General features: G+C 45.0%; 3 protein-coding genes across 3 annotated transcripts; all 3 read right to left on the reverse strand.

Moving 5' to 3' along the window:
- Positions 1-6,780: 6,780 nt before the first annotated feature.
- tmsb4x (thymosin beta 4 X-linked) lies at positions 6,781-7,521 on the reverse strand. The gene is made up of 3 exons (XM_053877952.1): positions 7,385-7,521; positions 7,083-7,193; positions 6,781-7,010 (listed from the first exon to the last, which is right to left on the reverse strand). Exons 2-3 carry the CDS (start codon positions 7,180-7,182, stop codon positions 6,985-6,987), a joined length of 126 nt encoding a protein of 41 aa, XP_053733927.1. The 5' UTR covers positions 7,183-7,193; positions 7,385-7,521; the 3' UTR covers positions 6,781-6,984.
- A 1,624-nt stretch (positions 7,522-9,145) lies between these two features.
- LOC128765743 (toll-like receptor 8) lies at positions 9,146-12,717 on the reverse strand. Its single transcript, XM_053876770.1, has 2 exons — positions 12,706-12,717; positions 9,146-12,181 (listed from the first exon to the last, which is right to left on the reverse strand). Exons 1-2 carry the CDS (start codon positions 12,715-12,717, stop codon positions 9,146-9,148), a joined length of 3,048 nt encoding a protein of 1,015 aa, XP_053732745.1.
- Positions 12,718-14,613: 1,896 nt separating this feature from the next.
- Positions 14,614-18,799, reverse strand: LOC128765744 (toll-like receptor 8). The gene is given in 3 exon segments (XM_053876771.1): positions 14,614-15,736; positions 15,738-17,641; positions 18,794-18,799. Coding segments are annotated over 3 exon segments (3,033 nt in total).
- Positions 18,800-19,101: the final 302 nt, after the last annotated feature.

Consider the following 19,101-nt stretch of genomic DNA (forward strand, 5'->3'; position numbering starts at 1 on the left):
TCGGAGTGGACACGTGTTTGAGGCCCGCTCATGTGGTGTAGAGTAGATATCCTTTATTAGCCTCACAGTTTAAACATGTATGATGACGACGACAACATGAGGAAGTTTGTAATCTTTAAGAGACTTGGAGTAGTGCGTAATGCAAAATAGTGACACGCCGGAGCTGCGACTCGTCGCCCCAAACGTGTCGCATGCATCGCTGGTCATGCTTCTGCATTGATCTAACATGCAAGTCATTGAACTAAACTTAAAGGAATTTGGTGTGAATGTCGAGTTAGGCTGAAGAACAGCATTGGTGCTGTCCCAACCATTGCCTCACAGTTGCTTAAGAGTAAGACAGAATTATGTTACTTCCCGTTTGCAGGCCAGCTCGGTGTGGATAAGAGTTTTTTGGAGGAATATTCTGAAACCAGTTTTGTTAATGGGCTCAAGATACTCAACCAAACCCTCAGAGGGCACCATCATCGGCCTCGTTTCACATGGCCTTATGAAAGGCAGCAAACAATGTATTCAACCAAAAAAGAAGAAATCCCTGAATCTTGTTGTCATTGTGCTCACTCACAACATTTGATGTCTCACAGCTGAAAGCTCCCCATGAACATGTTTTCTCAAACTGCTCCACGAAGGGCAGCAGTGACTGCAGGTTTTTGTTCCTACTGAACAAGCTGCACCAGACGAGCAGTCGCCTGATCCCAGTCTTTAGTCACTTAGCTGGCGTAAGGGTGTGCCCTTATTGGTTGGAACAAAAAACCTGCACCCACTGCGACCCTTTGACCCTTAGACGTCTGCTCTAAACCAACTGGCGTGTCTGACACATTTAAAGTCTTGGATCCAGATAGTGATCCAGATAGTGATCCAGAGCATTATTTTGTATTTAGGAATGTATATAGAAGAATTAAATGTCTTGTCCAATAACCTGATTATAGACGTCATTAAAAATTAAATATAATGATGGATAGACTAAATGATGAGTGGGATTTTTCCCATGATTCCGTGTAGAAACATGGACTTGTTACAAAAAAAAAAAAGTGAGAGAGCTCCAACTCTGCATCTGCAGAAGGTTGGTGCCACGTGTTTGAATGATTGGGTTCAAAATATTAGAACATACAAGACTTTACCTTCCTGAAAGGAATTTCTGAAATCCCTATTTCTGGTGCGTTCGGAGTCATGCCTGAGAATAACAGCTAATTAGGAGCAGCTTCGTCTTCACTCGCTCCACTTCTGTGTGTCTCACACACACACACACACACGTCTCCTTATCAGGCTGGACAGAGCGGCAGAAACTGTTGGTGACCGATTCTTCAAGGCACCAGCTCTTGCAGAATACAGAACACTGCCACACAGCCCTGACACCTCGCTGACACAAACTTCCTCAAACCTTTTACAAGTGTATTTATGTAACTGCTGCCACATGACATTTCATTTGAGCGACATCACAGAATATGTAGGCAAACCTGCGTGCACGTGATGCATTCGCTCGCAGCACCTTTTCTAGCTATTTACTCAAACTAATTCTATATAAACACTGCAGCTCCCAGCATGAACCCATCACCACCATGCTGTCACATGATAGAATTCTTAATTAGGGTTAATAGCTGACACGGAAGTCACTGGCTGTCACCTCAAATCTATGAGGTTCTGGATGATAGGTTTATCATGTGAGTTAACGTGTGTTGACCAGTGTGTGTGGAGTGGTTCCCTCTTCTCTCCTACCTTCTATTCTCGCATGCATTTATCTTCCCTGACAGTGGGTACAACACCCCCTTGGATTGATCTTTCTGTACCGTCTACCCGACATAACGTTGTGTGTTTTGAAATATTAAAGCAAAATAGTGGCCCATCCATCTATTGTCTATCTGAATTCGTAGTTAAAGAGGACCACTTTTGCCTTTCTCTGGTAACATGCTCTACTGAGGGGGCTCTCAGGTCAGCTTGCATTTCTTTACATGTCAGTATTTTTCCGTCAAACTAAAGACTGAAAACAGAACAAAAGCTGAAAATATTAGTCTCTGTAGTGGGATGAGTGAGGTTGAGTGATGCACTACCTTTGAAGTGTGGATAGTAAAACACAAAGCAACGTGATAAAACATTGTTGCTCACTATGTTTGCAAAAGAAACAGATGGATGGAAAGATAAAACCAGATACAGTGTTCTTATGCAAACACTACGTGTGTGTGTATGTAAAATCTCCTGCTGTGGTTGATGATGTTGTGATCAGCTGTGACAGTCAAATGCAATGAGCTGGAAACACTGAGGAGTATATGCTGCCTCAGCGATGAAGTTGATCTAGTGTTCAGCAACTTCAGCAGTGACTTTTTTTCTCCGTCAGTAACAAATGCATATATAGTTAGCTGCTGCTGTCAAAGTGTCTCACACTCACAAGCACTTGCCTCCCAAGCCGCATTTCCTCTTTCACTGATCCATTTTTGTGTATCTCTTCCCTAGTTCACTTCCTGTGTCTGTCACACATGAGCACCCTGGTCGCCACTGACTGGTGTTTTGATGCATCAATAATGCTTCTTTTTTTGTATACAGTGCCGTTTGTACGGACCAAAACCTTGTTGTCATGTTGTGCAATCTTTCCGATGAATCAACCTTTTAGAACACGAAGCAACTATTAACTTCCGTCTTCCCAGAAACCTCCTCTAGCACTATTAGTTGACAATGAAGAGACATGATGTTTCCAATGGAGGCGTCCTGGGGACAACACCATAAATTGCTTCTCAATCCTCTCAGTACGAAGCTCCACACTGAGCCTTTGATGGATGACCCAGCTTACTTCTGTCCTCACATCTGTTGTTCAGTCAGAGTGCCAGATCCTTGAACTCCTCCACGAGTAGAAGGGCCAGCTATTACACCCTGAGGCTACTAAACTGAAAACCTTCCTCGTTCTGAACCAACTTCTCATAGGATATGCAGCGCAGACTCTTGCTTCATGTGGGCACTAGAGGGATAGCAACATTATCTGTGTCGTGTTCTGGTCACCCAGACTCCCGCTGGTGAAGATCAGGGTGTGGGGGAAGGGCTGGTCCATTACCAGGAAGAAAACCACAGTGCTGCTCCTCCATTCACGTCGTCACTCTTTGGCTTGTGGACCAAATTAGTTTCTGATTTCCGTGTAGTCGTCCCTCCTTTTTCAGCCATGGTAAGCCAGTCCAGATATGATAGAGATTCATTAAAAAACCCATTTGATGCTCGTACCCAACACATTCAATAAAGAATGAGTCCAGATAAATCTCTGAAGGGCCTGAACGTGTTCAGTGTCACTGAGTGTCAAGACTGCAACGGTGCAAATCCGGTTGAAGCCTTCATATTTCATTGACATTTCATCTGCTTTTATATGGGGAACATTTGGGTGGGTAAGTGGAGCTTCATGTTGCCCGCTATACTTTCCTGTCAGGACTAAAATCCAAATTCCGATTGTCTAGGTGTTCCTCTCCAAAAATGTAACGTGTCAAAACATGGAGATCTGAGAGAGAATTTGTTCTGGTTAAGTGAGGTGAAACCAGTGCAGTTGTATCAAAATACTCAGTCTGCATGTTTTCATGAAACCAGCTGAAGCATGGTCACATTCCCTGCTGCGAGTCTGCTCCTGGGCTTCACTAGCACGGCTCCACAGAAGTCTTAAACTACTCCCCAGGGCAGTAGTCATCCACATCATCTTGTTTTATCAAATCTGTTTTTAATATCTTCTATCTCAACATCAATATTATGAGCAGAAGTGTCTCAGTGTTTACCTTGTGGAAACACAGCTGTGCCTTTGGGTGAGTTTCATGTAGTATCTCTCATCAGTGAGCTGTGTGTTTATTCAAAAGGAGGTTGTGTGTTTTTTCACTGTCATTTTGCCAGTCTGCTCTGCTACTGTTGAGAATTCAGCTTCAGGTCGGCATATTGGAGAGTCGGTCGGTCGGCCAGTGTGTGTCCATCCATCCTTTTGTCCTGTTCATTAATGTGTCTGTTATTCAGCCATTCATCCCGCTCTGCCTGTATAATCTTTGACGTGACACATTGAGGCCTGACTGAACGTAACACAAATGAGACGTAGTGGGCTGTTTTTTGCTCATGACATCTCTCGGTGATCAACGAATGAGACCTGACAGTTCAGTCTTGTATAAGTGTAGTGTACACGTCATCGCTTTGAGTTCCGTGAAAACACAGCCATACACAGCTAACTAGAAGGTTTGTCTTTCGCTATTCGAACAGGTGATTAGCAGTACATTTCAGGAACAGGTCTGACAAGTGTGTCTGTGTTTGCTGTCTAAAATTTGCTCAGAGAAAACTCAGTGCAACAGGTTTGCATCTTAAATTACCAGCGCACTTTCGTGGCAGATTTATTTATTAATCATCAGATATATATATGTGCTACAAGTCTTGTCTGGTTTCTGGTTCAACACAGCTGCCATTGTAGTGAGCGAGCGGATCGGTCGGCTCACACACCCCCGGCTTTTGTCTACCTGTGACACAATGGCAGCGCTCCTTTTTCCCACCGTGACTTTGAGAATAGAGACAAAGATGAATTGTCTGGGTGCACTGTTCATAATGCTGTGGAACACTGCACTTTTAAGTCTTCTGCAGTCCCTGTGTTCAGTGTGTTGCTTGTCTTGCGAATCATTCGCCAATACAGAGAAGGGAGTTTGATGTTTGTTCTCTTCATTTGTATCTCTTTACTCCCATATTCCAAAAGCATTCTGTAGCTATCTTGTGAATCAAAATTGTCTTTGGGTGCGAGTTTCTCTGCTTTTAGAACTGACTTTGATGTGATGTGAAGACTGTCAGATATGTTTCACTGTCTGGATGTCGGCCACAAGAAGGTACTTTTAGTTTAAAGACACTGGTGACGAGTCAACTGTGGTGGTGATGTGCTGTTGTGGTGGTGAAGCTGCGAGCACGCAGGAGCACTGCAAGCGATCACGTTGCGGAGGATTCACTGGGACTTACGCAGTTCATCGCAGCGTGTATGGGTTTAGTCATGATGTGCTCCGTATGATGAAAACCTTTCCAGTGAGTCCTTGCATTCTACCCAACTGTATGTAGCTGGGTTTTGTCTTGTATCTTGATGTGGTATGTGACAAAAGCAACTGAGTTACTTTGTATGTGAGTGCAGAGCTGTGATCATGTGGGACAAACAAAAAAAAACAACACAGGAGCAGGCGCGATCCATTTGGGACGGCTGGGTAGCATCTTACACGCTTCTTGCAACGTCTGTAGCATGAAATGTAGTTGAAAAATCCACCCAACCAATCTGAGCCCAGTAAAGGAAGCGGAGCAGATCCGAGGCACCCAGCTATTTGCCCAGGTCTGGGTCAAATGGAAAAACGCACAGCAACATTCATTGTTGGCTGTATTCGATGTCATGCTGCATCTGAAACATGCTGTTTGTGTTCGAGCGAGAACTGTTGAATTAATCAGTTGTGTTTTCAAATTTCCTCATCATCACAATACAAAAGAGGGAACCCGAGGCTGAGACAATAACGGCGCTCCAGCTCTGTGATTGGAGACACACCTTCAGAATGCAACGTTGTGTCTCAACATGAAAACTGTGCTTCAACAGGGTTTGACTCCCTGAAGGGACATTTCTCTGCTGGTTACACCATACCAGAAGCTGATGGCCGCTTCAGCATCTTCAGAGAACCGTCGATTCGCCTCGTGTAGTTTCATGACTTATCCAGAAACAAAGAGTTGTAATCGCAACTTCAGAAACTATATGCAACCGTCTGTCTACTACTATGGCAACAGGGCCAGTACAAGGGAGGAAGCCTTGTGGTTAGTGAGTGAACATGGGCCTCGCTGGGAGAACAATGACCCCTAATATAACCTGCTGCCCCAGTGGATAACACAAACCGTCTGATACACAATCGCACTTCCTCAAACTCAAACTTGCATGACAGTGATCAAATATACGGTCATGTGACACCATAATCGGCGCGGTGGGCTTTTAAAAACTCTGCCGTCGGAGCTTCAGATAGACTGTTTAAGTAAGGTCAGAGAGGTATGCAGGAGGGTGTGTTGCTACTTTGGAGGGGCTTAGGTGTCATCAGGTCACTAAATCTCCACTCTGGATCGGGAACAGCCTGTCCTACCTAGGACGTTTGTAAAACCCTGATTTAAAGTCAGATTTAAAAATGGCTGCAGTGAAATTGACTTGAATGTCAAAGCATGTGACCATTTTGGACCTTGGAATCGTGTTGCAGCAGAGGAAATGGTACCACCGTTTCAAACGCCATGAAGGTGGGACCAGCTGAGCACCATCATGCTCTACTCACTCGACTCACCTCCTGCATGACACGACTTGTGCATGAGGGGAAAGTTGTCAGGTTGGACCAGTCTAATAATTATCAGACTGAGCAGAGTCTCAGCAGTGGGTGTGGCCTCCCATCAGTCAACATTTCAACTGCAGTTTCCTAAACAAAACAAAAAAGTCTTTGCAGTCATTTCAATGTGGAGGCAGTTATAGAAACGTTACCCAGTGGAGCAGACAGTGTTCAGCTAAGTGCAAACTCCAGCCATTTGCAAAACTTTAACCGATTTGCTCTGCAGAACAGCTATGTTGCTCTCAAAAACTTGTTGCGCCACAGCTGCGGTTACAAAACATAACCCCACCCCCCACCTATCACACGAAACATCCGAGCGCTGCAGATGCTGCCGCTCAATTCTAACTTCCTATTCTGCTCTTCATTTAGCTGCAGAGCAGGAAGTGCAAGAGGGGTGGGGTGGGCACTGCCACAGAACAGCTCATGTAAAACATGGAAAAAAAATGGAAAGAATGACAAGTCCATGAAAGAAGATTTACATTTTTTTTAATTTTGCATATTTAACAATGCTTTTACATTCCGGGATTCAGAAATTGGTGGCGACAGGGTGCGAGTGAGTTCACACATGTCAAGCGACATTTACCAGATCAAAGTGGTTCAGTTGACAAAGGTTACATTTAGAGTTCAGATTGGTGGAAGCCAGCCGGAATGTTCAAGCAAAGGTGGGCTGGGCTCAAGAAGACTTCTCCTGCTCGATGGCTGCAAGACAGGAAGCAGAAGTTGAGATCTGTGATCTTGAGACCTTGGACCGAGGCAGATTTCTAGACTCACTTTCTTTGGTTGGTAGTGTGTTCTTCTCATCCGTCTCGGTCTTCTTCAGCTTGGACTTGTCGAAGGTAGTAACTTCTGAGACGTCTGGTTTGTCAGCCATGCTTGAAGAATCTAAAAACAACGCCAACACAGAAATTCCATCAAGATGCCCGCAGCTTCAAGTCGCAAAAAGGACTCAGTGCGGTGTCAGCTTAAACGAGACGCGCCTGACTTTGGCACGCATTCCGTGAACGCAACGACGCATTGAGCGCCCCAGCAGCACCGACACAAGACAATCAAACAAAAGCCATCTGTGCACGCACCTGGTTCCGGTTACGTAAGAACACCTTAGTCTCCGCGAGTCGAGGTCAGACTGCCGTTCGCTGCGCCGAGCGCGCTTCATATATACGAGCCCGCATGCAAATAAGCCTCTGACGTCACAGCAATGCTCTCCTCATCTGAGTTCCCTCAAGTCATTAGAAAAAACACATTTCAGACGCCATGTTTAGAAAGCGACGTGTCATTTAAAAATGTGAAGCTTGCGAGAAAAAACAAAACAAAATAAAAACAAAACGTGTTGGTTTTAAATCTACACAGGTGCGTTCAATCAGTCGCGATTAGAGCCGCACCAGACGTCGAAACCAATCAGGCTCCTTAAACTGTGTCGCGGCAGATGATTTTAAAATAACAGATTGCGTTGGGTTTATTGGATGTGCGTTTGTGTTGTGGCAAGATGACACCTTGTGGACAAAATGAGTAAGTAACATACAATGTTTTCTCGCAGCCGATGGCAGAATTCAAATCATCACAATAAGATGCAGACAAAGTGAGTGTTTCAATGACTCAATGACTCACAGATCTGAGACGAGTTGGAGCAATTCAGATTCATCTAATCAGAATACTAGATTCTGGGTGTAGAGGGTTTTCATTCAGGATGAGGATCAGCTGAAAAAAAAAGCTTCATCTCTGAATCCATTTTAAGATGGTGACCACCATAAACCTCCAGTACAGTTTTATGTAATTGCTTTTATCCAAAGTATATTGTATTTGATCACTTTTCATGCCTGCTTACTCTTGGTCCCTGAAGGATGAACGTAAAAGGCAGAGAAAGGCGCTCATGAATGAAGCATATTATCACTATTGGTATTATTAAAATGTCTTCAGTTTGGGAGTCTCAATCAGGTTCAGAACAGTGCTGATCCAAAACCTTACAATCCACCATTTGAACCCACTCTCACCTGTAGTTGAGAACATTCCTGTCTGGTTTGCCGTAGCGAGAGAAGCTCGGGTGTCTTGAAGCAGCTTGGGCTGGGTAGACCTAGGGCATGCAGTGGAGGTAATGTTGTCTTTGGAGTGTGTTGTTCTTCCACAGTGATGTCAGAATCTTTGTGTTCCCTCATGAACCAACCTGAGGGATCAGAGGGCCTCGGCTTGTCCTTACCTTTGATTTTCCCACTGTACACCAACCCTCGACCGTAGAACTGGACATTTTCAGAACTGGATGTGTTAGTGGAGGAGTTTTGAACACCGAGGGGAAGCAACATATGGAGTCGATATGAAGACGAGAATAGAATCTTGGAAAGCAAGACGAATAAAAACGCAGAGGTCACTGGGGCAGACTAACCCCACCCCTAACTTTTGTTTTGCTGCCTATTAAGTTGTGCTATTTGAGTTGAACGCTGACAATTTCCAGATAAATCTTTGTTGCTCCGCCCACATCGGGCACTGTAACTGCAGGTCTGTGATGCTGCAGCTGGATGCTTCTGAGCACGAAATGTGTTCAACCCTATCCCTAAAATACGCATCACAAATAGCCAAATCAAAACCATCACACATATTTTGGAAAAAAGAGAAAAAATTTATTGCATGTCCAAACTGATTTGTTCGATCAAGCGGATTTCAAATGTAATAGCGGCCCAGAGAATGTTAAGCGGCAGAACAAAGATTACTTGGTTATTAGACCAACACTTTCTTGGTTGTGAGGCAATACGGGCTTAGGTGAACACAAATGAAGGATATAGTAACCAAACTCTACAATATATCATGATGAACTTGTTTATTGGTTAGGAAGGTATTTGATTTCTTCATCGGCTGTTGAAGAACTTTGAGTAGGTCTTGTTGTACATGACGTCATTGTCCACGCGGATGATATTTCTAAGGTTCTGCCAGAACCATGGCTCTGCCGCTGTGTTTTTGGGCCACCTGACGACGCTCTTCCCACAGAGCCTCTCCCTCAGACGCAGCAGATGAGAGTACTGCAGTACTGGCTCCAGCATCAGCAGCACGATCACGTCCTCGTTCTCCTCAAGCAGTCTTTGATGGGCCAAATACATGGCCAGCCTGAAGACGCCGGTCTTCACGTAGCCCTGAGTCAACACGAAGAGGGTCTTGCGGCTGTATCGGATGCTCTGGATGAGGTTGTCCACCAGGGGGACTCCTGCAGGCCAGTCTCTCTCCTCCAGACAGAGAGGAAGATGGTGTCTGTCGTCCTCCAGCTGTGCTCTCAGATTCGTCATCACCCACTCAGAAACGTCTGCATCAGTGGTGTCATAGGTCACAAAGGCGTCATACACGTTGTGTTTGGAATTCAACTTCCTGTAGCCCTTTAGCTTGGCCCTCACGTAGTGCAGGGCGTAGAAGGCATCCCAGTAGAACAAGTGATAAACTGTGGCTACGAACATGAACAGGAGGGTGAAGGAAGTGGAGAGAATGTACATCAAGAACGCCAGACTGTCGTTGACACAGTTGTTGATCTGAAAGTGAGTCAGCAGTTTTCCTTTTTGGTTGGCTGGTGAGTCACATTTCACATCCCAAGTCAGTTTTGGGATTTTTATTCTGCCACTTTCAATCCACAGTATGAAGTCTAGTGAGTCGCACGTGCACTGAAGAGGGTTTTGGTGGATCATCAAGGTTTCAATCTTGGGTGTGGTCTCGAAAGACGACTGGTTGATGGTGGTCAGCCAGTTCTTGATCAGGCTCAGGGTCTGCAGAGACGGTGCTCCCACTAAAAACCCATCATCCAGGTGGAAAACTTTGTTGTGAGACAAGTCCAGAAAGGTCAACGAGTGCGAGTGGATGCCAACCACGTCCGACAGAGAATTGTGGCCGAGGTTCAGAACCTGAAGTTGTTCAAAATCTTTGAGTTTCTCCCACTGAAACTTTGTCAGCAAGTTGTTGCTCAAACTTAGCTTGGTCAGGGTTCTGGGTAAATGTTGAAACACTGTGTCAGGAATGTTCTTGATGCTGTTGAAAGAAATATCCAAAATGGTCAAGTTAGTTAGATTTGTAAAGATCATGTCGTATGACTGATCATGTTTCTTCCAAATTTGTCCCAAGTGGTTGTTTCCGAACTGAAGTTCTGCTAGTGAACGGCTGCTCATCTGCTTGGTTGTTAATGTGGCAATGGAGTTGTGACTAATGTTCAGCACCCTGAGAACTGGCAGGTTCTGAAGAAAATTCAAGCTGTGTGTCACACCGTAGGCCTCAAAGTAGTGAGGGTTGTAACTCAGGTCCAGCACCTCAAGCTTCTGGAGTTCTCTGAAGGAATTGTTGTAGGCCAGACTGACCTTGTTGAAGGACAGATCAAGGTAGGTCAGGTTTGGTAAGGCAGAGAACTCTATTCCCTTTGGTGCCATGGAGACCCCACTTCCTGAGAGGTTGAGGCATGCCACGTCATTGTAGCCTTCAAACTGCTGTGGAGCGATGAAAAACAGGTTGTTTGAACTCAGGCTCAGCACTCTCCCGGCATTCAGGCACTCTGGCTTGATAATGTGATCAATTTCTATGAAGCTATATGGTCGTGAGTCAGGTGGATATGTGAACGTTAACCCAAGGCTGTGTGCATCACTGGAGTCTAGTTGTTTCTCTTGGCTCAATGGAGAGATATGGTTTTCTGCCAGGTATAACACCTTCACGTGGGAGAAGTGTGAAAATACATTGGACTCGTATTTAATCAAGAAGTTTGTGCCCAAGTTCAGGACGGTCAGATTTTTGAGATGGTAGAGAGGCTTAAGAGTCCAGAGCCTGATTTGCTGGAAGATGAGACCTCGCAGATGAAGAACTTGAAGAGACTTGAGGTGTGAGAAGTTTTCAGAAAGATTCACCGTTGGTGGGAATTCCCAAGGTTTAAAGTTGAAGGAGAGATCAAGTATTTCTAAATTCTGCAGGTGTGTGAGAAATGTGGCCTCTGTGCATATCACTTGATGCAGGTGGTTGAAGGATAGGACAAGGACCTTCAGTTGATGAAGATTTTCGAATAAGGAGGGCTCCACACACGTCAGCGAGTTTCCACCAAGGTGCAGCATCTTAAGCTTTGTCAGATTTTGAAATGCATTTGGATGGATATATAGAGACTGGTTTTGACAGGGAACACAGGGGAAGGAAGCCGTGCTGCATCTGGGACAGTTTCCCTGGAGAAAAAGTACGGAGAGGTTATCGAGGCCTAGAAAGTCATTCTCATTGATCGCCTGTATGCTGTTGACTCCCAACTTTACGTCAACCAGGGTCTTGGGAAGGCCTTTGGGAACCTTGGTCAAGTTGTTGAAGGAAATGTCGAGTGTGTTGAGTTGGGTCATCACGAGCAAACTGTCATCCTCAATGGTGACACGCTTGCCACAGGGAGTGACTGAATAGCAGTTCCTGTTTAAATACAAATGCGTGATGTTGACCAAGCCTGCTAGCATCTTGCTATCCAAGTATGTTATTTTATTGTGGTTTAAGTCCAGTGTTGTTAATCTGGTGGGAAGGTTTGTCGGTATACCCTGCAGGTGGTTTCCTCTCAGTGACAAGTTCCTCAGTTCCGTCAGGTTCTTGAAGGCATCTTTGCTGATGACCAGCTTTCCCTCCTTGTGGGCCCAATTGAGGTTGAGGGAGGTGAGATTATGGAGGTGTGACAGCTGCTTTTCCGAGACTCCCACAATAAAATTGTCTGATAAATCGAGCTCTGTCGCGTTACCAGTGATCCCTAATGGAACCTGTTTAAGGAAGCGTCCATTGCACAGGACTATGATGTCCGAGTTGTTGTAAAGCCTGACGTCACATGGGAAGAGCGGAGAGGTCCAGTTCGCTGTGGCTGGCCCGACTGAGAACCACAGGAAGAGCCGCAGAATGTTTGAGGAACCCTGTAGAGGGGAGGTTGATTTAGTTTTCTTAGAATGACCAAGACTGTCAAAATGATTGTCATAACCCCTGATTTGATATGGAATTTGTGTGCACTTCAAATCCCTCTGACTCTTCAAAGGCTTATCCTAGTTAAGAAATTCAAACACCATGCAAGCTGAAAGTGTGCGTGTGTCCAGCGCCACAAATGAAATGAGCGATGGAGGTGCTATCCTGTACAGCATATACCAAGTGGCATCTATTGCAAAGCTGAACTGAGAACTCACCGTCTCCTGATACAGATCAAGAGACATGAAAATTTAATTTCAGGAGCAAAACTGTAAGTGGCACCAACCCCTGGCTCAACCCTAATCCCAACCTGTGTCTTTTCTGATGTGACATGCTGCTCATGGCGCCAGGAAACTGGCAGGTGAAACGTGCTTCATTTGAAAGCCCAATGCATCAACATGTAGCTCGTGACTCCTGTCAAGTGGACTTTGGTGTCACTCTCGGATGCAGAAGTCACATGACATTTCCCTCCTCTCACTTCTCCGTTCATGGCTATTCTATTTTTCAGACTGGAATCCAAGAAACTACATGAGTATAGTGGATTGCTCGGGGCCAGGAAGCCAGTTGATGAAAAACAATGTGGATCTGTCCATGTTTCTGAAACACACGCTGTAGACTTTGAAGCACATGTACTCTGAGACATCACTGAGATCGTGGAAAGTGATATTGTGACTCATGACCCCCCAAATTCCTGCTGGTGTGCCTTCATACTGAGAAGTTAAACAGGTATAATAGTATTTGCTGGTGATGTACTAGACTGGGCCTTTTCTTGAATGTGTGAAGCTGCGAAAACACTATGCTAGTACTGAAAAGGATTTCAGTCACATCTGGCACTTGATCCACTAAACTGTGTCAGAGCCACCATTGATATGAAATATTGTTATGAGCGCCTCAAATTCACCAGAGCGATGCGGTCGTATCTTTGTTTCATTGTCTGCAGATGAATCTTAGAAACTCACCATTGCGTCTGTTCTCTTGGTCTCTGACTTTCGGTCGCTGGACGTCTGCTGTTCAGATGTGGATTCTTAACAAGTCTGAGACGAACTCATGATTTCTGGTCTGTTGTTGGAGCTCTAACATCCTCTTTCAAACAATGTGTTTGTGCTTTAGTGGAAGTTAGTATGAAAACTCTTGAAGTGGTTAACAGAATCAGTAGCACTCTTCTTCTAATTGGTCAGAAGGAATAGGAAGTGAAACACACAGCTATGTAGCTGCGTTATCTGACATTTGTTTCATGCTATTGTCACCTGTGACTTCAGGACGGTGGGACACAAAATGGCTTGAATGATGACAACAACACAACAGCATGTTTTACGCAGTTGGCCTGAATGGATGCACATGGTAACAAGATTGGGACTGTAGATGGAGTAGGAAATTGCATCTGTAAATGCGGAGCTTAGTCTAGATGCACTGATCTCACCATCGCAGACACATCCTGTCTGTTTTGGGACAGGAGGACAAGCAACCCCCCACTGGTGTATATTGTATAGCTGGCATCATCAGGGACACAGAACTACGCAGAATGAAGAGTGATGGAGTTACTGTACATACACTCTCACTGCAGAGCCGCCCCTTTCATCGACCTATCAGACTGCAGGTCAAATAAGAAGCTGGGCCCAGGTGTTTCATCAACATTTATTCAGACAGTTTAATTTGAATTAATATCAGTGAGGCAATGATGCAATGGTTCTTTGATAACTCGTGGAGATGCCACTCAATTTCGTTGTATTATGTGCTACAATGACAATAAAGGCTATTCTGATTCTGATTCTGAAATGCAAGCCAGTGCTGCCTGAGCTCAGCAGCCAGGTGGGGGGGTTCAGGATCAGCCAGGTCTGTGCTTTTAGGGTGCTGGGGGGCTGACAGAGGCAGAGCAGAAAGATCAACCACACAATAGATGGTCAAGTGACCACCGTCAGAAATACATTACTGTAGATGAATAACTCCTTGAAATAGATCGCTGCATGCACATTGCAAGTTTTAAAACATTGTAATGTTAAGTCAGGTTCAGATTATATCCACACACAAACTTTGGATCTGAAATCCCACACTGTTCAGAGGTCAGGACACATGTGCCCAAACCTTAAATATCTGAGGTGCCTTGTCTGATGACTAAGTTGTGATGCTGAGATAATGTTGTGGAAGTGTGCATGACAGATACACACACCTTTACCGTCTCGATTTCTACCGCTAGATTATGTGTGTCGGCATGGTCAGAGCAGTGTGTAAATTTCCCTGATTTTGTGCGTCAGCATGGCCGTCTTAAAATGATCCATACTTGTTATGCAAAAATATTTTGAAATACTTAATTGTGTGTGCAAACCCATTGATTTATTAATTTCTGCGACTTAACAGCAAACTGTTGATGATCATTCAGTCCATTTCTTCATCGACTGAAGTACTGTGAGTAGGTCTTGTTGTACATGACGTCATTGTCCACGCGGATGATATTTCTAAGGTTCTGCCAGAACCATGGCTCTGCCGCTGTGTTTTTGGGCCACCTGACGACGCTCTTCCCACAGAGCCTCTCCCTCAGACGCAGCAGGTGAGAGTACTGCAGTACTGGCTCCAGCATCAGCAGCACGATCACGTCCTCGTTCTCCTCAAGCAGTCTTTGATGGGCCAAATACATGGCCAGCCTGAAGACGCCGGTCTTCACGTAGCCCTGAGTCAACACGAAGAGGGTCTTGCGGCTGTATCGGATGCTCTGGATGAGGTTGTCCACCAGGGGGACTCCTGCAGGCCAGTCTCTCTCCTCCAGACAGAGAGGAAGATGGTGTCTGTCGTCCTCCAGCTGTGCTCTCAGATTCGTCATCACCCACTCAGAAACATCTGCATCAGTGGTGTCATAGGTCACAAAGACGTCATACACATTGTGTTTGGAATTCAACTTCCTGTAGCCCTTTAGCTTGGCCCTCACGTAGTGCAGGGCGTAGAAGGCATCCCAGTAGAACAAGTGATAAACTGTGGCTACGAACATGAACAGGAGGGTGAAGGAAGTGGAGAGAATGTACATCAAGAACGCCAGACTGTCGTTGATGCAGTTCTTGATGTCAAAGTGAGTCAGCAGTTTTCCTTTTTGGTTGGCTGGTGAGCCACATTTCACATCCCAAGTCAGTTTTGGGATTTTTATGCTGCCACTTTCAATCCACAGTATGAAGTCTAGTGAGTCACACGTGCACTGAAGAGGGTTTTGGTGGATCATCAAGGTTTCAATCTTGGGTGTGGTCTTGAAAGACGACTGGTTGATGGTGGCCAGCCAGTTCTTGATCAGGCTCAGGGTCTTCAGACTTGGTGCTCCCACTAAAAACCCATCATCCAGGTGGAAAATGTTGTTGTGAGACAAGTCCAGAAAGGTCAACGAGTGCGAGTGGATGCCAACCACGTCTGACAGAGAATTGTGGCTCACGTTCAGAACCTGAAGTTGTTCAAAATCTTTGAGTTTCTCCCACTGAAACTTTGTGAGCAAGTTGTTGCTCAAACTTAGCTTGGTCAGGGTTCTGGGTAAATGTTGAAACACTGTCAGGAATGTTCATGATGCCGTTGAAAGAAATATCCAAAATGGTCAAGTTAGTTAGATTCATAAAAATCATGTCATATGATCGATCACTGTTCTGCCAAATTTGTCCCAAGTGGTTGTTTCCGAACTGAAGTTCTGCTAGTGAACGGCTGCTCATCTGCTTGGTTGTTAATGTGGCAATGGAGTTGTGACTCATGTTCAGCACCCTGAGAACTGGCAGGTTCTGAAGAAAGTTCAAGTTGTGTGTCACACCGTAGGCCTCAAAGTAGTGAGGGTTGTAACTCAGGTCCAGCACCTCAAGCTTCTGCAGTTCTATGAAGGAATTGTCGTAGGCCAGATCGACCTTGTTGAAGGACAGATCAAGGTAGGTCAGGTTTGGTAAAGAGGAGAATTCTGTTCCATTAGGTGCCACAGAGAACCCGTTTCCTGAGAGGTTAAGACATGCCACGTCATTGTAGCCTTCAAACTGCTGTGGGGTGATGAAAAACAGGTTGTTTGAACTCAGGCTCAGCACTCTCCCGGCATTCAGGCACTCTGGCTTGATTAAATTATGTGATTCGATGAAGCTGAATTGTGGGTAATATGGATATCTGAATGGTAAAGTACGGTTGTTTACGATACGTACCAATTGTTTTTGTTCGCTCAGTGGAGACAGACGGTTTTCTGCCAGGTATAACACCTTCACGTGGGAGAAGTGTGAAAATACCATGGACTCGTATCTTATCAAAAAGTTTGTGCCCAAGTTCAGGACGGTCAGATTTTTGAGATGGTAGAGAGGTTTTAGAGTTTCAGGCCCAATTTGCTGGAAAACCAGACCCGGCAGATGAAGAACTTGAAGAGACTTGAGGCGTGAGAAGTTTTCAGAAAGATTCACGATAGGTGGAAATGCTCCTGGTTCAAAGTTGAACGAGAGATCAAGTCTTTCTAATCTAGGCAGGTAGGTGAGGAACTTGGCTTCCGAGGATATCGCAGGTAGCAGCAGGTTAAAAGAGAGGATGAGGACTTTCAAAAGTTGAAGATTTTCAAACCAGGAGGGCTTCACACTCCTCAGTGAGTTTCCTCCAAGGTGCAGCATCTTAAGCTTTGTCAGATTTTGAAATGCATTTGGATGAATGTGAAGCGACTGGTTTTGACAGGGAACACAGGGATATGGAGCGGAGCTGCATCTGGGACAGTTTCCCTGGAGATAAAGCACAGAGAGTTGACTCAGGCCCAGGAAGTCATCCTCTTTGATCGCTTGTATGTGGTTGGATCCCAGCTTCATGTTAACCAGAGTCTTGGGAAGGCCTTTGGGAACCTTGGTCAAGTTGTTGAAGGAAATGTCGAGAGTGTTGAGTTGGGTCATCACGAGCAAACTGTCATCCTCAATGGTGACACGCTTGCTACAGGGGTTGTCGGAATAGCAGTTCCTATTTAAATACAAATGCGTGATGTTGGCCAAGCCAGCTAGCATCTTCCTATCCAAGTATGTTATTTTGTTGCGGTTCAAGTCCAGTGTTCTTAGCCCTGCTGGAAGGTTTGTTGGTATATCCTTCAGGTGGTTTCCTCCAAGTGCCAAGTTCTTCAGTTGTGTCAGGTTCTTGAAGGCATCCTCGCTGATGACCAGCTTTCCTTCCCTGTTGGCCCAGTTCAGTTTGAGGGTGGTGAGATTATGGAGATGTGACAGGTCCTTTGCTGAGACTTTCTTGATTAAATTGTCTGATAAAACCAGTGCCGTGGCGTTACTGGTAATCCCAAATGGAACTTCTTCAAGAGAGCGAGCATTGCACAGGAATATGATGGCAGAGTTGTTGTTGTGAATGACAACGTCACATGGGAAGAGTGGAGAGGTCCAGTTAGCTGTGGCTGGCCAGGCTGAGAACCACAGGAAGAGCAGCAGAGTGTTTGAGGAACCCTGTAGAGGGGAAGACACAGTCGGTTAAGTGTTTGGAATGAGCACGTCTGCCAAGTAGTTTAATCTTAACCTGTTATTTGACGAGTCTGAGAGCCAGGCCTCTGCACTATTACAGTTAACTGCATTACTGCAATCAAACGACCTCAATAGGGTATTCCGATATGCCGCTGCTGCTTCGACTTGGCTCCCAAGGAAAATGTAAATGCCATTTAAATTGAAAGCATGGATTTACTCTATCAATTTGTATTGATTATTCTATTTTTAAATATATATAGATTAACTACAAATGAAAATCTGAGCAACAGGATTGATGTCTCTAAGTACTGTCCTTCCCAGCACTTGCACTTTACTGTACTTAGAAATGTGGTATATCCCAGCCTTCCGATGAGACAGCCTTGTGAATGAAGAGGATGTGCTCTAACCATTCTAGTGACTAGGAGCTACGGGGGTAGCTCTGCTTGCCATACCTTAGCTTAGTCGGAATTGACGCCTCTGGTGACCTGTTGTCTCCGGCACCATGAGACACAGTATCTGTCCCACGGGTTTGACTTCAAAGTGTAATGCGTCAACATGCAACACATGGCTACTCTCAAGTGGACTTTACTGTCAGTCTGGGACCCAAAATTCCACTTGAAACGGGCCACGTGACATTTGCCACTTTATAAGTGAGAATGTGTTGGTGACGTGTAACGTGTGACGTGTTGGTGAAGTCAAAGTCTAACCAATTCAGAATACGTCTTTTCTCTTCTTTTTATTCTCCACTCTCATCAAGGCCAATCTACTTTTCATACTGGATACTAAGAAACCATATCACATCAGAGTGCAGCGGCTCGCTCAGGCCTGGAAGTCAGTTGATGAAAAAACAATGCGGATGTGAATCTCTGCAGACTTTGAGACACATGTAATGTACTCTGAGACATCGAAAAGTTCCCACGCGACACCCTAAATTCCTACTGGGGATCATTCATACACATATAAACAGGTCTCATTGTATTTGCTGGTGATGCACAAGACTGGACCTTTTCTTTACTATGTGAAGCAGTGAAAACACGTCGTTAGTCACATTTGGCATGAATTGAGCGCCTTGAATTCACCAGAACAATGCGGCCGTATCTTTGTTTCATTGTCTGCAGATGAATTTTAGAAACTCACCATCATCTCTGTTCTCTTGGTCCCTGACTTCGACAAACACCTCACTGGTCGCTGGACGTCTGCTTTTCAGATGTGGATTCTTAACAAGTCTGAGACGAACTCATGATTTCTGGTTTGTTGTTGGAGCTCTGACATCCTCTTTCAAACAATGTGTTTGTGCTTTAGTGGAAGTAAGAATGAAAACTCTTGAAGCATCCACAGCACTGTTCTTCTCATTGGTCAGTGGGAATGGGAAGTCATGTAGTGAAATATGACATTTGTTTACAGGATCACGTATGCTTTTGTCACCAGGAGTGTGACTTTCAAGA

Source organism: Synchiropus splendidus, chromosome 10 (genome assembly GCF_027744825.2).
Source record: "Synchiropus splendidus isolate RoL2022-P1 chromosome 10, RoL_Sspl_1.0, whole genome shotgun sequence".
Taxonomy (NCBI): Eukaryota; Metazoa; Chordata; class Actinopteri; order Syngnathiformes; family Callionymidae; genus Synchiropus; species Synchiropus splendidus.